Source organism: Melozone crissalis, unplaced genomic scaffold (assembly GCF_028551555.1).
Source record: "Melozone crissalis strain CALT ecotype California unplaced genomic scaffold, PUWL_Pcris_2 ptg000023l_1, whole genome shotgun sequence".
Classification (NCBI taxonomy): Eukaryota; Metazoa; Chordata; class Aves; order Passeriformes; family Passerellidae; genus Melozone; species Melozone crissalis.
In genome coordinates this window covers 10,786,159-10,806,658 of record NW_026535801.1, presented here as the reverse complement: position 1 = coordinate 10,806,658, position 20,500 = coordinate 10,786,159, and the positions used below count along the sequence as shown (strand labels likewise).

Genomic DNA, 20,500 nt, shown 5'->3' with positions numbered 1-20,500 from the left:
CATTGAAAAGAAAAGCATTTAAGAATATCTAAGCCAAAATGATTTGAGGTTGATGTGCATTAAGAAGGCAGCAAGACCAAAGAAACAACAGTGAAAATAAACTTACTCTTGGAGGGGGTGTTGTTGTTTGTGGGCAAACTGGGCAGCACTCTCCAAAAGGGATCTCTGGGTTGGGGCAGTCCAGCTCCTGATCATCACAGATGATGTCATCGCAGAGAACAGATCCCGAGTCGCACACGCAGATTTGGCATGGCTCTGGTTTCCAAACGTCCCTGTCAGCATAAGCCTGCCCAAGATGGGTACATCCTGTGACTGGAAAGAGAGAAAAATAGTGTTGGATATTATTTCAAATGTGTTTTCCAAATTACAAATGAGTAACATGAAAGCTGTTAGATAGTTTGTTTGGTTTCCTGGTTCATGCATGTGAACTAAAAGGCTAAATGCTGCTCTTCAGGCACTGGGGGATCTGTTACATTAATTGCAGAGTCTGCTCTGAGTTTATAAACAGACATCAGTGGAAACCTCCTGGAGCTGAGCCAAAGCCCAATTAAATCTCTGATAATCTTCTGTCTTGAGTAATTTTAGTGTCAGACAGAATTACTGTCCAATTAACAATCAAATTCTCTGCTGCAGCTCAAGAGTAAACGTGCCTAAGCTCTCCAGCAAGAGTGCCACTGGCCCCACGTGCCAACAGGAGCACTTGCACATGGATGTGGGATAAGCCATCTGTCCAGCACCAGCCCCTGTCTCCAGCATCTTGCATTAATAGCTGCCACCAAGGGGCTTCAAAGAGTTTTTGAAAGCCAGCGTATGTGACAGATCTGAAAGAACGCTCACGTTAATTGCCCAAATGGTTTGCAATTATTCTATCAGCTGGCCTGCTCAAATGTTACAAGTGTCTTTTTTTCAGAAAAAAAGATTGTTCATCTGTAATAATCATGGCTTTGTGAATTCCTTCCAACAGCTGTTTTACTGGTCAAACTTTTTATAGACTATGAATATGAAAAGGTTGACAAAAACTGCCTTGACACATTAAATTTTGGGACGGTATTTTCCTAGAAAAACACAATCCAGACAGCCAGGTCATTTAAGAACCCAATGTAAAATAACACTAAGAGCATCTAATTTGATTTTTACAAGCTCATTTTAAGTTTTGTAGATGTTATTAGAAGTCTTGGATTGCAAACATAAGTATCACTGAATGTCATGAATAATTTAATATTTTTTTTTCATGGATAGTTAGATTTTCATGGATAGTTAGATTTTTTTTTCATGGATAGTTAGATAGATAGATTTTTTTTCATGGATAATTAAAAATAATTCAGTTTATAAAAACAACATTCTGGAGAAAGAGCTATTTTTGTGCCTACATCATCCTTAAAACTTTAATATGAGGATAATTTACCTACTATACACTACCCTTCAAAAAGAGAAAGAAAATGACAAAAGATGAAATTCAAATCTCTGACATTAAAATTGCCACTGGCTCCAGGCAGAAATTTCTGAATATCATCAAATTGTAATGGCCACAATTATCTAGCATGAGACTGAGCCCAAATTTATTGCAGTTTGTTCCTATGGGTTATGCAGTCCCTCTTTTTTTTTCATTCCTGCACTTTTAATCTCTGTTTTTATCTTTCCACCACTGCATTAGCACCCTGGTCTCGTTTTTTTCCCTTTTCTTCCTCTCTGTATTTGTGGGTGAGTATCCCCATTCCACACCAATGTTCTTTGGCAATGTGCACACTTAGATGTGTTTCCTTTCTTCTCATGCTTCCTCTGCATTTCACCCTTCCCATAACACATAACTTCCCTTTTCATCTTCTGTGAATCCTTTCATTTTGTACCTGAGCATCTCCCCTTCTTTATTGCCATGTGCTCAACTGAGCTTGGTTTGCTCCTTCTGCTCCCTTCCCACTTTTTCACTCAGCTGGTTTTGCTTGGTCACACGGATCTGACATTTTCCTCTATTTCACCCATGGAATTCATTACCTCCATTGAGCTCTGAAGGGCAATGAGGAATACACTCATGGCTCCCTGAGGGGAGAGCCAGAGTGCAGATCCTGGGGAAGAGCACTCCATGGGACAAGAGGGTTTATTTTCCCAGTTTCGATCCTACTACAGGCTGTCCATGTCCATGCACACCATCTTGTGTTACTTTTGCCCTTTAATTATAAAAGAACCATCAGGAAAATGTTGACTTGTTAAGGCTGGCACTCCTTATGGTTAAGAGTTGATTTTGACCACTGTCTTGATTAGAACAACAAAGCTTCAAAAACCCTTTCCAGATATTTTCAAGCCAATATTTTTTTCTTTGCTTGATATCAAGCTGGGATCCAGTATTTTACCTTCCTTTGGCAACACAAAAAATCTTAACATGGAAAACCTTCCAGTGGCATATGAAAACTCACTCCCCTCAGACATTCTGTATCACTTAGAAACTCAGATTTTCCTTTTCTACCCCTTTTGGGCCTCTCTAGAAACTTAACATTCTGCACAAGAGAGATGGAGAAGAGCTGCTCATTTCCAGGACAGCCTCTTCCCCACACCCACATGTCACAGCATTATGGCATCAGAGGATGCTGCTTCAAAGGATCTAACAATGTGTACCTCTGAATAGGGTCTAGACCTCCTTCATTAACCTGCCAAGCTAGAGCTAGTTTCTAAAAATGTTGCTTGGCTTCCCAGTCCTTACCCCACAAAACCATATCCATGGATCCCAGGGAAATAAGCTGATTCTCTGCTTAGTTATGTGCTGACTGTTCCTGCAAGAAACATTTTCCTCCTTTTCACAAGCCAGGATCTTGCTGTGGGCTCTTAGGGAAAAAACAGGCTGCCCAGTCTTGTCAAGGCTATTGACAAATGTTTCCTGACAAACAAGAAGGCTGAAATGCAGCGGTGAAGGATTATGAATGAAATCTTTATAATCCCTGAAGTGACTCAAGAGAAAAACCAAATCATAGAGATTGCTGACATGGAGCCCTCGAAAGCTGTGTGCTGTGGGAGGCAGAGCCTCACAGAGCTGCTGGGGAGGTTAGAGCCTGTGAGCCACCCTGGAAGAGGGGTTGGATGCACCCTGGAGAGCATGGATGGGCACAGATCCATACCACTCAGAGCAATGGACTGCACAGCTGTGCTTGAGCACCCACCAGCTCCACAGCTTAAAATGCTCTTTTCATTTGGAACCATAATAAGGAAGGGGAGAAATTCCTTTTTTCTAGTGCAAGTCATAGTTGTTAAATAACAATACCATTGTATGGACCTAAAAGAACCTAATTCTGTTACTATTTGCACTTGTATATGTAGTTATATGAATTGCATACAGACATAGAGAGTTGCATAACATACACATGGTTTCTGTACCCAGAAGATGTGTTTGATTAATTGTAATATTCTGATTTTCAGCTCCCAGTATCACTTAGCCTTCGAAAACCACCTATTTTTTTAACTATGTGTTTAAAACAACAAGGTCCTTATTTACTAGGAAATTCATATCCAAGGATTTGAACATTCCTAAATAATTTTTTTCATAATTGCCACTTATTTTTCATTGATTTGTTTTGTTGTTTTGTTGTTTTCAGAGATGTGATCTTGCTGCTTTACAGCAAAGAGGACATCTCCAATGAGGAGCAGAAAAAGGCCATCTTTCCCCTGTTTTTGCACTGCTAGTTAATAAAGATTCTGTTTCCAAGACAGAAGCAGTCTTTCCTCAGTGCCAAATTTTTCACACTGTGAATACTTACCTGCCAAATATTATTCAAAGATATCAGTTAAAAACATGGAAATTTAAAATATGTCACAATGCCTGATAATTTTTCATTAATAAGGAAATAAAGGAGATATCTCTGCATTTTTACAAGCTTGTCATTCAGTTATGCTACAGTAGATGGCATCATTTAACAGGAAGATGACAAAAATTTGAAGACATATGGATATAATGATATTCATATTTGCTTCTAACTTTCTGGACATTGTTAAATGAATTAAGAAATGAGCTAGGAGAGCTGCAATGAAAACTGCTGTGGCCTTTGGCAGAATGAAAATATTAAATAGATTTCCAAAGGAAACTTACATCTGGGAAGACTTAGGGTGTTAAAGACACCCCCTCTGCGCTCAGATGTAGATCTGTGTGTCAGCATGTTATGACATAATGCATTTTGCATTGCTCATAAAGATTAACTGTTAGCTCCAAAATCCTTTGGAAAGCTGATTTGTGCTAAAGCACTGGTGAGTAACATATAGGAATAATGAGGTTATAAAAAAGCTGACTTGTCTGCCTCTAGACTTGTGGTATAACAGCCACATACTTGCCTTAGCCAGTTTTTCTTATTGATTCCTAAACATTCTCATTAGCCTGAGAGTTAAGAAACATTAGATCTCAACAGTATTTGTCTATGGCAATGCACAATCTTATTCTTCCTCCCACAGCCCTAAATATGATGGCTGTACAGCACTTCACTTCTGTGGCACTTACTGCAATGTTTTGTTGGAAGCCCTGTCAATCTCTAGTGCACTGTTATAAAAGTTTAATATTTGAAAGCCTGAATTAATTTGAAATTATGCTGTTTACCGAGCACTCATGTTATAGATTTTGCTGTGCGTAGCACTTCCCTGGGCCAGCCCAAATACTGAATAAAATAAAAAAAAAGGCAAGACAATAATTTTTGTATGTTGGTTTTGAATTATTTCCCATTCTAGGAAGACTGGCAGCTGTCCATAAGCAGGCCAATATTGAAAGCTGAAAGGAAAATCACAATTTAGTTCCAAAGGACCTATAGATGGGGTACATAGAAGAGCCCAAATGTGGGCAAGGGAAAACACAGATGGCCATTGTCATATGGCCTGAAAGATGACAGATGTCATACGGGACATAATCCCAATCCCAGAGTGGTGAAGGGGAATTTGTTATCACATGAGAATCTGACCTGCTCTGTAGTTGGTTTTGGCTTTGCATTTGTGCAAGAACCATGATCATGACTTAACCACAATTTTATGGCAAAAGGAAAAAATTTCCTAATAGTATCCTCAAAAACCACAGGCTTTTCCACTTTGGACAAAGGCAACGTCCAGCTATTGCATTAGAAGCAGACTTGCATATCCCCCATTTACAGAGATGTGACTAAAGGGTTAGAAATTAAAAAACATCTTGAACTTGTCTGGTTCTGCCTCAGAGAGGGCAATAGTCCACACAGGGGTGACTCACGATCCCCCAGCAGCTGCCTGATTATGGCCTGGGAAGCAAAACTGAGGAGCTTTGGTCTGTGAGAATCTGATCACAAACACAATGAGTCAAACAAACAACTTCTGCTGTATTTAAAGTGAATCTGCTAAAGGCTAAAGCAGCAAGATGAAGAAGGCCTTGCCTCTAACTTTGACAGAATCCAAAGCCTAATGAAGTTAAGAAGAGCATTTGCGTTACTCTTTTAGCTGTACAAAACCTGTGCTTCCTCATCCTGACCTAGTTTTGCAGGATGAGTACTTCAAAAATTGTTTTACATTTCTTCTGTAGTAAATACATCTGTTAATTGCATACCCCAGCACTGTCTGATACATTGTTTAAGCAAAGCACAAAGTAGAAGGAAGATTTGTTGTCTATTTTCAATACAAACACAATCATTCTCCCCTACTGGAGTAGGTGGAGGAATCCACCCCAGCATGTGCAGCAATGCTGCTTTCCATTTCCTGAGCAGAAAAGAATGCCACAGCATCTACCTCGAGGCAAATGGTTTGGGCTCCCTGTCTGGGATGAGGATGATGTTTACAAGAAACCCAAACACACTCGTTCCATCCCATCATTAGTCATGGAAACAGGCAGGCTCATAATGAATGAATTGGCTGCAGCAGCAGGGATGGGATGGCCTGGTCTGCTGGCATGTCCGGTCAGTGCTGAGTACTCCAAAGGGCTCAAACCCTGTCTGGGTCACAGCAGTCAGGAAAAGAGGTGGAAAAAAGGGAAAAGAAATGGTTTAATTGGTTGGGGTTTTTTTTAACTGCAAGGCCTTTAAACATTCTCTCAGCTGGAATTGTCTTAAACAGCTAATAAATTGAATCAATTTCACACAGTGCATGAAGACATAAGGGCCAATTTAGGTATCCATACATATTAGGATATTTTCAGGTTTAATAGTAATGATGGAATATTTTGCAAGGCTTGTCCACATGTGATTGAAGGTAATGAAACCTCCATTTATTAAACTCCTAAATGCAGACCTAAACACCTAAACATTGACCCAGAGTGGGTCAACCATAAAAATCCATTGATGCTCTGGGACCTGTAGAAAGAAGGAAGAGCTGCTATCAGGTGGAATGGAAAAGGAGCATGAATGAATGAGTGAAACTTCCCAAGCTTCACACCAAAAAGGACAGCTACATCCTGTGCTTTCAGAATGAAACTGAAGCTTTCTTACTTCTAGGGATGCTCGTCTGCCAAGAAAGCTGGCATTGGAACAGTTCTGCTTCTGCACTTGTCCCAGTTTTGCTCTTTTCTCAGATGCAGAGTAAGAAAGAGAAAGCTGCTTAAAAGAATGCTGGTTAAGCATTCAGAGTACTGTACTTGTCTGTCAGAGGTGGTGCAGGATGGAGTCATGTGCTGTTTCACTGGCAATGTACAGAAGAGTCTGGATCCTTGTGTCACACAGCCAAACTGTCCTTGCTTCGAGACCCACCCAGTCTGTATGTCAGATTACAAAACAAATAAGAAAAAAACAGGCCTGCACTGGTACAAACAAGTGCTTGCATTTTAAACAGCTCATTCCTTGCTCCCTTCATTTGTCTTTATATGCTACAAATGCCACAACCTTTCTGCAGCCTTTAGAAACTAAGAAATATCAGGATTAGAATATATCCTAAGCATATTTGTTACCAAGTAAAACACAAAATGCCTCTATTGCCCCTGTAGATTATTGGGTTTTTTCCTAATCTTTCAAAGTGGATTTAAAAACTCTAATTTCTCTGTTTTATCTTCAGAGGTTTAGGTTTCACAAATTGCTCCACTTGGGCACACATGCTGACACCCCGGAATGATGTTCTTCATACAACTTCCAAAGCTCACCCTGCCACAGAAGTGCTGCAAAGAAATCGTGACCAGAGATATCCCAGCAGAGATGTTGTTACACAACAGCCTCCCTGCTTCAGCTGGTGTCTGGCACGAGAAACCATGGCCAAAGAACTGGCTTCTTTCAAAACTGGTAATAAGCAAACAAATGCAGGGTGGTTTCTCTGCTGGTTTAGTTGGGGAGAGTTGTTTTTTGGCAGAGCTGTCCTTTCAAGCTGAGTCATACAAGGGGCAGGATAGAGCAGACTGCTCTATCTCTATCGCCTTGCTTCTTTCTTGGGGCTGCCCAGGAAAATGTTGACTGTTCCTGAACTCATAAAAGTAATTTTGAGGAAAAGCTTCTGCTGCACTCAGGAGACAGTTATACCCCTTTTGTTCTTAGCTATTCCTTGACAACATCATGGGCAAATTGCTTTTTGCATGGGAGGAAGATATTCCTGACTGACCATCTGTATTGAGATGTTACTCTGGGATTTCCTCTCCAGTGTCCCCTCTCAACCAGCTGACTATGGGACCAAATTATATTTATGCTTCTGTCTTTTCAGTAGATATCAACCTCTTTTTGCCATAAATTCCAGAATTCAGATAATTCCTCCCTGATTAAGGGTAACCACTGTCTGATCAGAACCTCCCTTGATTTTACTGGGCTTTGAATCAGACCTAAAAGTTGTTGGCTTCTAATCATTCTGGTGGAAATTCTGGTGGAAGCTCTTCAGCGCCTGACAGATCAAATCTTTTACTAAGGGTAGCATTAGCATTAGAGCAGGACACAAAGTAAGAAGACATTTCATCATAATTCAGTCAAAGCCTTTTAGAGGGACCATTGCATCACATCTCAGCTACTCTTCAGTGACTGGTAAAATGCCTATGAGATTTTTCCATCCCCTCTGTTCTTACATTACAATATTTTTTGGCACATCACTTTTTGTGCCACGTGGTACAAAAAGTGCCATGCCACTTTTTGTGTCATGCTAAAAATAAGGAACAGGCTGCAAGAACTTCTTTTATGGCTATTTAGTTGTAGAGCTGGCATAAATTCTAATATTAGTCTGCAGAAATAATGATTTTAATCTACTTATCGTTAGAGTGAATGATACCAAATTCTTTCATAAAGACTTGTGTCTTCAACTAAGCAAAAATGGACATAAATTTAAGGTCCAATATGATTTCTGATTATTTAATGGATTTATCAGGTTCTTTAAACATGTATTCTGCTCATTCCTTGGGCAGTTGATGAAGACTTCTAGAGTCAGAATCTAACTGTCAAGGCAATGTTAGTTTTGAACACTTGACCACTTCCAATTGTATTCAATAAGAAGCTGGCCTAACATATTTCTAAAGAAAAGTAATAGTTCAAGCTCAACATTACTAGGATCAATTAATGGAAAAAATTTACTAAAGTACAGCACAAGACTTTGCCAAACTTTAAAAAAAAAAAAAAGTCAGCCCAAAGGTGTAGCTCAAAGACATAGTTCTGCATTCCTGATTTTAGCTAGGACCAGACAGAGTTTATAACATTGGAGGGTTCTTTGAGACAGTTCTTGAATAGGTCAGCCCTGGGAAGAATAAAGAAAAACCTGGAAAAGTCATTGTGCACAGGTTTGCCAGACCATACAATCACTCTGACAGATCCAAAACATCATGAGAGAGAGTTTCAGCTTTAGATCTGATAAGAGAAAGGGAATAAATACAAAATGCTAATTGTTGAAGTTTGATCCACAAAGAATCTCATTTAAAACACTGAACTGTAACTACTTAATTAATGATGCTTTAAGCTTCTGGCATGATAAAACCTAAACACTGTGTGGGGAAAAATGTATGACTTTTGTTTTGCATTGTCTAAAATTGTAATTAAAACAATTTTTGGCAGGTAATTAAAATTTCAAGTGGGACATGATCCTTTCTTTCCCCTCAGCCCTGTGAGAGAGTGAACAGATTTATGCAATTCTGTTTCTGTGGTTTGCCTTGGAAGAGATCAGCCTGATTCAATGCTTCTCTCCTGAGGCTGAAGCAGATGGGAAATGTTACAATGGCAGTATAATACATGTGGTAATATCATTTATATTTTCAGATACCTTGGACAAAGTCACCCCAATATAACTCCACAGCCATGATGGACTTACATCTGAGATGAGCAAAGCAGCAGGGGGGCAAATTCTACGCTGGCCTAAGTCCCTGCACGATTTTATTGGTTTCCCTGTAATTTCAGAAGTTGGAAGTAAATGAAGGATTTTGTTCTTGCATTTCATATTCCAGTGAAGGATTAAAGTGCTCTGGCATACTGTCTAAAGAAAAGAATCATATCTTTGGCTGCCAATAAATTAAGGGTATTTGTAATTCAGAAGGTTGTGGTGGGGTTCTAAATGCATAGAGCATCATTAACCTAGATTCATCTGCAAAACAGTTTGTATTCATTCACTCCTTATTCCAGTTTGTACTAATTCACGCCACATCCATTTTGGACAGACAGTTTGTTGGATATGGATGGCAGTATTTGAAATTCTTCTTAATCTGCCTCATAGAGGATATTAAATGGCTATTTGTACACTGGATACAACGCTCTTATTGTCAACCTCCTAGGGCTACTAAAGTAAGTATTGTGAGGGTTTTCTCAGGGTACCAAAGACAATTTAATTTTGGAGACACTTTTAAATATCAAGTTCTATGCCTGGAAATTTTTCAAGCACAAAGACCTACAGATCTTCCTAACGAATTCCCTTGTGAGGTGAAAATTCATACTTTTGGTGCAGGGAAGAGCCTGCAAGAAGAGAGCTGGCTTTTTATTAATATCAGAGGTCAGCAGCCTTGCTACTGAAGTGGCTGCCTGAGGCCTGGCACACATTTAGCTCTCCCTGCTCTGTGCAGCAACAACCCCAGCTGGCACAGGGTGAGAATAAACAGCACCACATAGCCCAGGAGGGCTGGAACATCTGCAGCAGACACAACCCCATCCAGCACAGTTTATCTGCTGAGCCCTTAAAAGGTATGAGTGAAACAGCTGGAGCCAGAGAACACCTGATAAATGAAAAGACTCTGTACAATTCACTTTTTTGATTCTTCACTGAAAGACATTTACAGCAATCTTTCTCTCTTCAGCTGCTCAGAAATAATCAGTTGGACTAGAAAACCTTTCTTCTTTCTTCCCCCCACTCCTCCATATTAATGCTATTCTGTTCATACAAAAAAGAGGGAGCTACAAAGAGGACCACCCTGCCAACAGCTAAGCCACCAACAGCCTTAGAATATTGTGCAAAGAATCTTCAAAATGTCTGAGCAGATTTCAATTACTCTTTTCAAAGATTTGCAATTCCCACTACACAGCCCATTGTTTGCTTTCACTAGGACATTCCTCTCTTAAACAGCTGGCACAGAATGACTACTGCTCTGCAGGGAAACAAGCAAACACCATACAGTAGATTAAAAGCCAAAACCAGAGAAGCTGAAGGTTTTTTTTTTTTAAAGAGGCTCTCATGAACATAAAAGTGTTTTCCAAGAAAATATGAATCCTATTTTTGCTGCTTATAGCTGAAGGAAAGCATGGGGGATGTAGTTTACTCTCCTTTGATGCTCAGCATGGCAATTACAGTGAACATCAAAGGAACAATGAGCAATGCTTCCCATATTTCCCATTAACTCTGTTTGGGTGAGCAATTGTCTCTGCCTCATCTCTTTGAAAAAAAAGGATGCAATTTTGTTCTTGCTTATTTTCCTAAAAGAAAATGAAAAGAAGGAAAAGAGAAGAAGCAGCACAAAGGGAAAGAAGAGAGAAAAAAGATGTTTGCTGCAGACAGCCTTCTAATGCACCCACTGGTCACTGGGCATGAGCTGCAGGGAGCTTCAGTGGGAACTGATTATGTCCAGGAGTTTTCCAAGAACTGCCAGAGCTGAATTGCTGTGGGAAGTATTTTCCACACACAGATCATCCTTTCATATCTACTGCTGCAAAACGTGCCTGGGTTGTTCCTGTGATTCTGCTGCCCTTTGCAGCGCTGGAGTTGGGAATAAAGGGGTGCCTGAAGCTGCCGAAGCAGCCCAAGAAAGGTTTGCACTCACGAGGAAAGGTTTCACCTGATGGGAAAGCAGAGGTGCCTGTGACACCCTCCAGGGTGGGATGCACAGTGACATGAAAGAGAAATCCAGCAGCAGAAAGGGATGTGTCTCCAGTGGCTGTGGATACTTTTGCATTTTGCTGAAGGCCAAACTCTGCTAAAGTCTTAAATCTAAAAGTCACATCCCTCATTTCTTGACAGTCATTTGGGTGCCCTTTTAGCTGTAGGAGAAGGCCTAGGCTTTCAAAGCAAAAAAACACATTCAGCCTTGAAATACATATATTTTCACTACCCTCACATTCTTCCTGTTCAAAGTCCTGTGCATGCTTTCTCCTTCCTGGCAGATATCTCTTCATGGAGTATTTGTGTGAATCAAAGCAAGACAAAAATGTGCAGACATTGTTAAAGGAAGTACCATTTGCATTCTCCTTCTGATAGTTCATGTTTAAATGAAGGGTTTGACATAAATGGGGGAAAATGGAAGTAGTCTCTGAGCTAATCTGAAAGGAATCTCCTCTGCTAAACTAAACAAAGCCAGAAGTCCCAGAGCTGAAGTTTATCCAAACTAAAGCCAACAAATGGTTGTTGTTGGAGGGGGTTATATCATGTTTTCCATTGTCATGTTGACATGAAACAGGCAGAGGCTTCCACTTTGCAAACCCAGAGACAAGACTGGCTCTGAAGTGAAAATAAATAAAGAGAAGCAGTGGCTGGAAGTAGGTTAAGTTTCCTCTAATCAAAATTCAAATAACCTTTCCTATAAAACAGAAGATGAGAAAAAATAATGACTGCTTGAAAATACCAATGAAAAATACAATGTACTATACCTATATGTGAAAGATGAGCTACTCTACAGTGAATGGTGGATCTCATTCCTCCTTGCACACTTCCAGCATTTAAGATAGGGTTAGTAGACCTCCCCCTGTCTCTCTTGTAGTTACAGAAGAGACTTTCTGATTCCAGTAATTTGTAATTTTTTTACTTGGAGGGTCTCTCTTGATTAACCATAGTCAGAAGCAATGCAAGGGTTAATATTTGATTTTTCTTTTTAGTACAGTCTCAAAGCCATGTGAGAAATATTAATAGCATGGCCACCACATATAAATATGTAAATCTTATTTCCCTGAAACAAAGTCTGACTGTGTTGAATGGAGAAAAATCAATAAATTCTGTGGGAATTCCTTACAGATTTTTCCAGTGACAAAACGTCTCTTGTCAGGGAAGCCACAGAAAGGACAGAAAGGAAAGCTTCATGAACCCTGTGCATCAAAAGACTGAGTGGAAGAAAATCCCTAGAGAAGTAACTGTCCTGCAGCAGTCACCAAGGCTGTGGGAAGCTGCCAGCAGTGAGCCACCACACAGCACCTCTGCCACAGGGACACCACTGGTGTGACAGGACACCACTGGTGTGAGGGCTAGCTGAGAGCCAGCCCTCCAGGAGGAATCCACAGCATCCCCTGGGATGCAGGTGGGCAGCACACTGCGGGCCAGGGCTGCAGCATGCTCTGCACCCAGCCTCACCGCCCTCAACAGCCTGACCTGCAGTTACAGAGGTAAAATAACCCTTCTTGCACCCACCCTGGAGCAAGAATCACATTCCTCCTTCGGTACAAGGTGTATCACCATGGATATGTAGAAGCAGGGATAGGCAAAGTATCGTAGCAGGTAAATGATAACACTAAAATGTTTGTTACATTTAGGGTTGAAGGTTACCTATCATCTGCCAAAAACCAAAATCAGAATGTCTCAAAATTATAGACAATTGGTGGTAGATACTCAACTCTAAACCATGTTAAAGTCACGTAATCTACAATTTACCAGGCTACAACATGGAGAATGGGCTAACAGCAGCAGTGTTGAATCAGAACACATTTTATTATACCTTTCTCAAGTCTGTTTTATTTTTTTGGGTGCTGCCTACAATAAACTGAACTGTGCTCCATCATATCAAACTGCAATGGTGTAGGACCCTAATCCAGTTACTTTAAGACCATAAAACCCCCTATTTGTTAATAACATATCTTTGCCATTGCCAACAATTTCCCTTTTCTTAACTGAGATCTTTTGCCTAGTTTCTTAAAGAAGCATGACTAAAGGACAGCATAATCTGGAATATAAATGGCATGACCATTGCACTAATATCTAATTCTGTGAGCTTTGACAAGTTATTACTCCAAACCAACAAATGAAATCTTGCAACTGTTACAGCAGCTGTGGGTTGTGCTCTTCAGCAGACCAGTAACCTTCCACTGAAAATCAAGAGCGATACAGTGCTCCAGGTGCCCTCTAGCCTGGGAAAGTGCACTTTGTTATGGTTTGCCCTTCCTGGTAGGCTGAACCTTTCAACTCTGAAGAGGTGGCTTTTAACCCCAAAAGCTAAATGCTGCTCTGCTTTGTTTCCATTACCAGCCCTCGGTATGTTGTTGCAATTAGGAGGGCAGGTATGTCCCATTTTCTGCAGATTTCTGATTAAAACAAGGTATGAACAACCTTAGCACATAACTGGGACAGTGAATAATGGAACAATGTCAGTCTGGTTTCTCAGCTAGCCTGTGGAACAAAACAGCAATGGTATTTTCTTTTTTTTTTTTTTTTAGCAGCATTAATTGCAACTCTCCCCCAGCTGTTGTGTAAGGCTGGCATCAGCAGAGTTTGCAAGTGACACCTGGCTGCTTATTTCAAACCTCAACACTTTGGCAGAAGCTGGAAGAAGAAACAGGATCTGCTTGTAATCTGCAGCACTAAGAGGAGAGCAAACGTAATGACTCCGACCCAGGCATCAACAGTGAGGTTTGTGCCAGCAACAACACCCTTCTACCTCTGCCTCTCCCCACTGTAATAAAGCAGTGGATGTTTCCAACTCCACCTCCTCTTTCAGAAAAATCAGTCTGTGTAGATTTGGTGATTTGGTCTCAAGTCAAAAACAAATCTGGAAAATAATGAAAGGGTTATATAATAGTCTCATTTTCCTAAGGCTAATGTGTTCCAGGGGTGTGTGATATAAAATGTGTTTATGAAATTTGTCATATTTCCAAGAACATATATATAATGTTTGGAGGGGGTGGATTCCCCAGGCTTTCATTTAGCATTATTTTTCCAGACCAGAAAGGAATGTTTCAATTTTCCTAAGCATAACCTTGTCTGCTGTGTGCTTGGTAAAAAAATAGCTAGGAAAAATGGAAGAAGAGGAGCAGACCCCAGATATTTCATTACTTTGCAAAGTCCAGGTTACTTATGATGGTTAATTATCTCTTGGCACACAGATTTGCATCATCTGGTTTTACTGTCAAAATTCTGGAGGGAAACCTTTCTGAGTTACCAAAACCTTTGAGGAGAGATAGTTCTGTTGTTAGCATTGCCCTTAAACTGGAAATTTATCAACAAAGAGCACATGTGTGCAGTGTTCCATACAGCTAACTGCTAAACATGACAGTCTGGCAGTCTCACAAATAAACTACATCTGTACAGTACTCATCCACTTTCACATGTGTATCCAATCCTCCCCAGTTAAAAAAAAAAAAAAAAAAAAAAAAAGCAAAATGGCCAAATCAGCTGTTTATAAGTTTTCCTAAAATATCATTCTTTTCTCTGGGATCAGAAATGGGTGCTCAGCATGAAAAGTAATTTGCACGCTGCCTCCTGAAACCTACATCTAATGGTTATATATAATTTTAAAACTGCAACTTGCAACTGAAAGTAGTATGAAAGGTCAATAAGTCTTGTCAGAGAGATTTTAGCATTCAGCCATTACCTCAGAAATGAGTTTCCTGACCAAACATCCAAGATAATACTTGCATTACAAGGAAAACACTAAATTACCTTAGAGCAAAAAATTACTTGGAATAATACTGAAGGGTTTCTGGCATTGCTGCCACACTGCTTTCAGAGCAGTAGAGTTTTCCTAATGACCTCAGCAAAGTTCCTCAAGGACTGGGGCGTACCTACGAGAAGTGTCCTGCTCTGGCTCACTGAGGTGTCCTTTAAGCATCACAGATACAGCTGAGACAGGCCCAAATCCATCTGATTTCCCTTTTGGCATTGATGTGAGGGCACTGTGGATGTGCTTCCTTTGTAGGCAGTGGAAACTGCCAAATACCTCCAGTCTGGCTAGCTAAAACTTATTCTGTCTTTTGGAAGTAGCTGTCATGACTGCCTCTACAAACTCAAGATAAATGGGATGAATGCAGGCTGCAAATCTTAGCAAATGCTTTCACAACTTGGGTGGAGAATGGATTTCTTTCCTAAAGAAGCATTCTAATATCTTATACTTTTGAGTAGTTTAATATGCAGGATGCAAAGGTGCCTTCAAAGGGTGGAACCCAATGTGCATTGCTGGACTCTGAATCATCTGTCATGTCCTGAAGTCCTGGCTTCGTGTCCTGTCAGCCATCAGGGGGCATCTTATCTTGGACATGGGCAGGGCTGGAAAGCCCTGAAACACATCAGAAAACCTGGATTGTGTCAAGGTGATTTCTCCTCCAGGATAAAAACATCCTGATGAGTTACAAGGACACAGCTTTTGAGTTCACAGAATATTTCTTGTTGCACAGTATCCAGATCCCAAGCTCTAGAAGAGGTTTAACCTGAGGCTGTACTCAAATCCCCATCCCAAGCTATTACAGCAAGACAAAGAAACACATAGCCCAGGGGTACATCTGACTACCCTAAACTCAGTGTATACTGAGCAGTTTCCTTAATATCTTGCCAAGTCTTGTGTCCTGGCAGGCTTTCCTAAGGAAAATTTTATGTTGACTTACATTTGATACTAACCATATAAACATTTTTCTTGACAAGAGAGAGCATTTCAGCATGTCTGGAAATTCTTTCAGTTGTGGAAAATTTGGTTTCCCAGTCCATTCCCTGCCCTGCACATGAATTAGTGATATGAATAATCAACTCCTTCAACTATAATTTTCTGTGAGAAAAGCATATTCAAATATGTGGAAAGAAACATTCTAAAGTGAGGAGAGCATCCAGCTTCTAAGGAATAACTAGTGATTTATCAGTCTCTCTGTGTAACCTCATCCCTGTAAATAGTATGGAAGTTAGCCCAGTAAGGAAATGTTACAACACCATGAAACAGGAATGTGGCAGAGAAATGAGAATACTCATTGACACTTCATTTGTGCATTGTTCTTCTACCCAAAATTTACCATTTATTGAGTCAAATATATGTTGCACCTCAGAAATGTCCAGGGATATGACTAGAGTGAGGGAAGGAGACCTGGCACCCAGGAGGGGTTTGTTTATGGAGAGAAATAAAATTGATGTTCCTTCTCTTTATATTGGATTGTGTCTTAGTGCTTATTCCTCTGACGATAGACACAGGTATACAAAAGAACAATTACTGCATGTAAAATATAAACAATATATATTATCTGCTGCTGGAAGTAGAGAAAACTCACAGCACATATTTGCCCAAATTTTATAATCACTGAATTTTATAATTTTTACTCATTATTGGAGAGAGAGTTTGTATACGGCAAGGCAGAAACAGAAAAGGATCAGTTCACAGTAAATTCTGTTTACTCTCTACAGAATATATGCATTGGTTGTTTTTTGGGGTTTTTTTTGTAGACACTTAGGCTCAGCCTGTGTCTGTGCTAGGTGAGGGGGGCTGGTGCTGCAGAGGCTCTCGCCTGCTTTGCTCATGCACAGATCCTCCTGAGCTCCAAGTGCTCCAGTGCCAACAGGCTGCTCCTGGTGGAGTCACTCACCCCTCGGCAGAGGTCCCTGTCCAGGTATGGTGAGACAGATGGGCTTGCCATGAACTGGCTCAAGTAATTCTTTTCATGATGTGTGACACACAGAGTAGTGTAGGGTGTGATTTTAAAGACATTTGGCTTTCCTTTACAGTTTCTTTGGCTGCTGCTTATCGAGTTAATTGTAAGGTTATTCCTTGCCTCTCTGTAGGAATAAACAAATTGCTGATCTTTCATATTTACAGGAGAGAAAAGTGTTTTATCTTAAGGAAGGACTGGTTTACAATATCTGGCAAGCAGGAACTGAACACATCCAAAAAAGGTCAGCTGTACTTGTGGAATGTCATCTGTTTAACTTAAATACTCATACCACACTTATCTTCACTCTAGGTTGAATTCTTGTATACAAAGCACTTCTCTCCCCTCTGAATTCCATGTTCAGTTGGTTTTTAGTGTTCTTGCTCACTGTAAACATGCACACACACACACTCACATGGACTTACACATACCATCAACTGCTAATCAGTCTCATGAAGGGCTGAAACAGCCTGCAGATGCCTGATTCAAACTATTGCAGCCGAGGGAATTAATTTACCCTCCTGTTCTATGCCAAAGTAAAAATTCTGTAAGCTGACATATTTTCATATATCACTCTTAAAAACTCCTTCAACAAAACCATTCAGAATTTTAAGGCTTTTTTTCCTGCATGGAAATTGTTGAAAGAAAACCCCACGCTGCCAGTGTAAGACAAACAAGTACAAAGGAGAACTCCAAATAAAATAGCTGGAAGCAAAGACTTTTTCCTTGTGAAAAAGAGCTTCCAGGCAGCACGGAGCTAACAGCTGTAATGTTATTGCAAGAGTTAAAAGAAATAGCTTAGAATCTCCTCGGTATCTGTAGCAGGAAAACAAGTAAGAACAAGAACAAATGCAGCCAAGGCAGACAGCATTGTACAGTCCTTCTAACTTTAAAGAAAGCAAAGCAAAGCAAAACCTTTGGGATGATACTGCAAATCCCTGCAGCTTTCAGCTTCACCATTAAACATCTGACTGCTGAATTAGTGAAGGAAAAGTGTTCTGGTGAGATTCGTGCATACACACTTCTGACAAGCTACTAAAATTATTGGTAAAAATAAAAATAAAATAAAAACATGAAATCATAAGAAGCTTGAATTACTCACCGACTTGTTGTGCCAAAATAACTGAGGGTTGAAACACGGCAAGAATGAGCAAAGTTACTTTTTGCACAGAGCTCATCATGTCTAAATATTAGACATGAGACTCTCTGTGCAAAAATAAAAAATGGGGGGGGAAAAAAAAAATCTGTTCAAAATAGCAACATCGGTTGTTCCCTGCCCTTCCAGCACCGGGCCATGTACAGAACTCAGCCACAAGCATTCCCCAGCTTTGGCCTTAAATAGGAAAAAAATTGGCTTACTTTTCTTTTCCACCCCCTTTACTGAAACATGAGAAGAAGACCCATCCCCTAACAGTAAATGAATGATTAATATTTCTCTTGGCTTTACAGAGGACTAAAGTCAACTAAACAAGATACACAGAACATCTGGAACTTTTGTGTGTGTCCGAAATGCATGCTGACACTGTATATGAGCAGTTAGTGTGCACTCTATGTGACAAATATGCACGTGAAAAAAAAGCCCCATGCCAAAGCACCCGGGGTAAAGCATTTTTTCCTGTTAATTAGGAGTCAATGGGTAAAACCCAAAGAGGATTTTTAGTTCTCAGTGCTCCCTAACAAAGATAAAAGCTAAGTGGAGGTGTAGCTGCACAGACTGAAAGAATCCCAGAAGTGAAGGAGCAATCCTGGGTATTTCTGCTAATGTGCAATCAGAGTTAATCGAAGGAAGTTCTGAAAATCACACTTCTGTTCCAGGGCTTTTCTCACTGTTTCCACCTCACAACGTGATTTTGTGTTACCTGGGGAGAACGCAAACATTAAAAAAATTTATGAAGAGAACAAGATTGCAAATCACAAGCATCAATCTCAAACTAAATCTTTTCAAGTAATTCAGTTTGATGCTGTCATTGCAACATTTGAAAGGAATGCAGAACTTTTTTTTTTTGTCTGTTTGCTCCTCAAACAAGAAGGTAGAGAAGACCAAAAAAAAAAAAAAAAAAGAAGAAAAGAAATCTTGAAACTACTAATGCCTTTTAAACCTAGTTATTTCTTTGTTCCACACAAAACTTCACTGAGAATAAGACCACAACACACAAACTTGTTTTCCAAATCAGGTGGTTTGAGCAGGTTTTGTTATGAATCTAGTTTTGCTGGGAATGTAGCCTTAAAAGACCCCAGAGTGAACGCAAGAAGCTGCCATAGTGGACATCCCTGCTCAAACAATGATCAAACCAATTGCTGCTCTCAGTCAATCAATCTGATCCAGGTCATGTCCTGCAGAAGTGCTCATTCATTTGTTCTCAGGTGTCGCTGTGATTACAGTGACCCAGGGAACCATCTCTCCTCTCGATAATTTGTGAGTGCCATGAACTGTCATCCAAAAAAGGGGCCCATAGCTCTGTGTGCATCACAAAATAAGAACAGCCTGAAGTTTAATCTAGTAGGTACTGGATCTCATTGCAAAACTTATTTGAAATAAATTTGCACTTAAACTGAAACACCCTCATCTGCTGGGGTCACCTGAGGTAGAGCCGGTTGAAGCAAGTGTGAAGTGGTCTTGAATAATTTGATGCCACTTTTAACACATCCTGAGCATTTCTTCTGTGTCTTAAATGTTTATAAGATATAAATGCCTTGATAGATTCCAAAGGAATTACACACCACATTTTTTTCCCTGGATCTCCCAATACTTCATGCTGTCTCTGTTGCATTGGCTGAACTATTTCCTGCAGGTTTGGGTTTTCATATCCAGGATCATATCACTTAACAGGTTAGGTTATTTGGTTTATAGCATTCAAGTAGCTACCATCAACAAACAGATAACCAGCTCCTGCTGAGACATCCTATAATACAACAGGCTTCACATTTTTATGCAACGTTCTGAAGTTATGCTCAGAACATAAGATAGAACAAGAAATAAATCCAAGAACCTGAATTTGTTAGTCTCTCTTCAAAGGTATGTACAAACAGATCAAACCCTGGATAAAAACCATTCTCAGCTATAGGAGAATGAAACTGAATTAACTGTTATCAAGATTGCATGCAGATCAATTTTCCGTAACAATGTCTATGTGTTTGCCACACTGATTGTTCAATTTTAATGAGGCCTAAACACTGTTAATTGGTAAGTATTCAAATTTGAGAAAAAAAATATAATTCATTCAAGGTCTTTGACTTAAAGACACTTTCATTGAGTTCTGCAATTTTTTTAGCCCATTTGACAGCAATAAACATTTCTTTAAATTTCTTAACTTTAAGCTTTAAAAAAGGAACACCTTTGGTGACTCTCTTATTTTCACTAATGCTTGACCTCAGTTTTTACACTACAACACTTGTCTGAGCAAAATTTAAATTCTAACTTTTCTGGATTGTTCACCTTAAATATTATTCTATTCCATAACTAGATTATGAACCCAAATTTATCCCTAACACCTACTATTTGCCATGGGCCTTGGAGTATTGACATGTGTGCTTGAATTTGTACAGAAATGAATCCTGAGGTTTCTGTATAGAAGCATAAACCATATCTTTGATGATTACATCCCATAAAAACAATA

The 20,500-nt window shown here is 39.8% G+C and overlaps 1 protein-coding gene across 1 annotated transcript in view; it reads right to left on the bottom strand.

Annotated features, from left to right (window-relative positions):
* The window catches only part of COL3A1 (collagen type III alpha 1 chain), a 47,545-nt gene extending 29,481 nt beyond the window's left edge, over positions 1–18,064 (bottom strand). The window contains exons 1-3 of the mRNA XM_054278164.1: positions 17,986–18,064; positions 9,628–9,636; positions 103–306 (exon numbers count right to left, since the gene is read on the bottom strand). Coding sequence (XP_054134139.1) covers positions 103–306; positions 9,628–9,636; positions 17,986–18,064 — 292 coding nt within the window. The remainder of the gene's footprint in view (positions 1–102; positions 307–9,627; positions 9,637–17,985) is intronic.
* Positions 18,065–20,500: the final 2,436 nt, after the last annotated feature.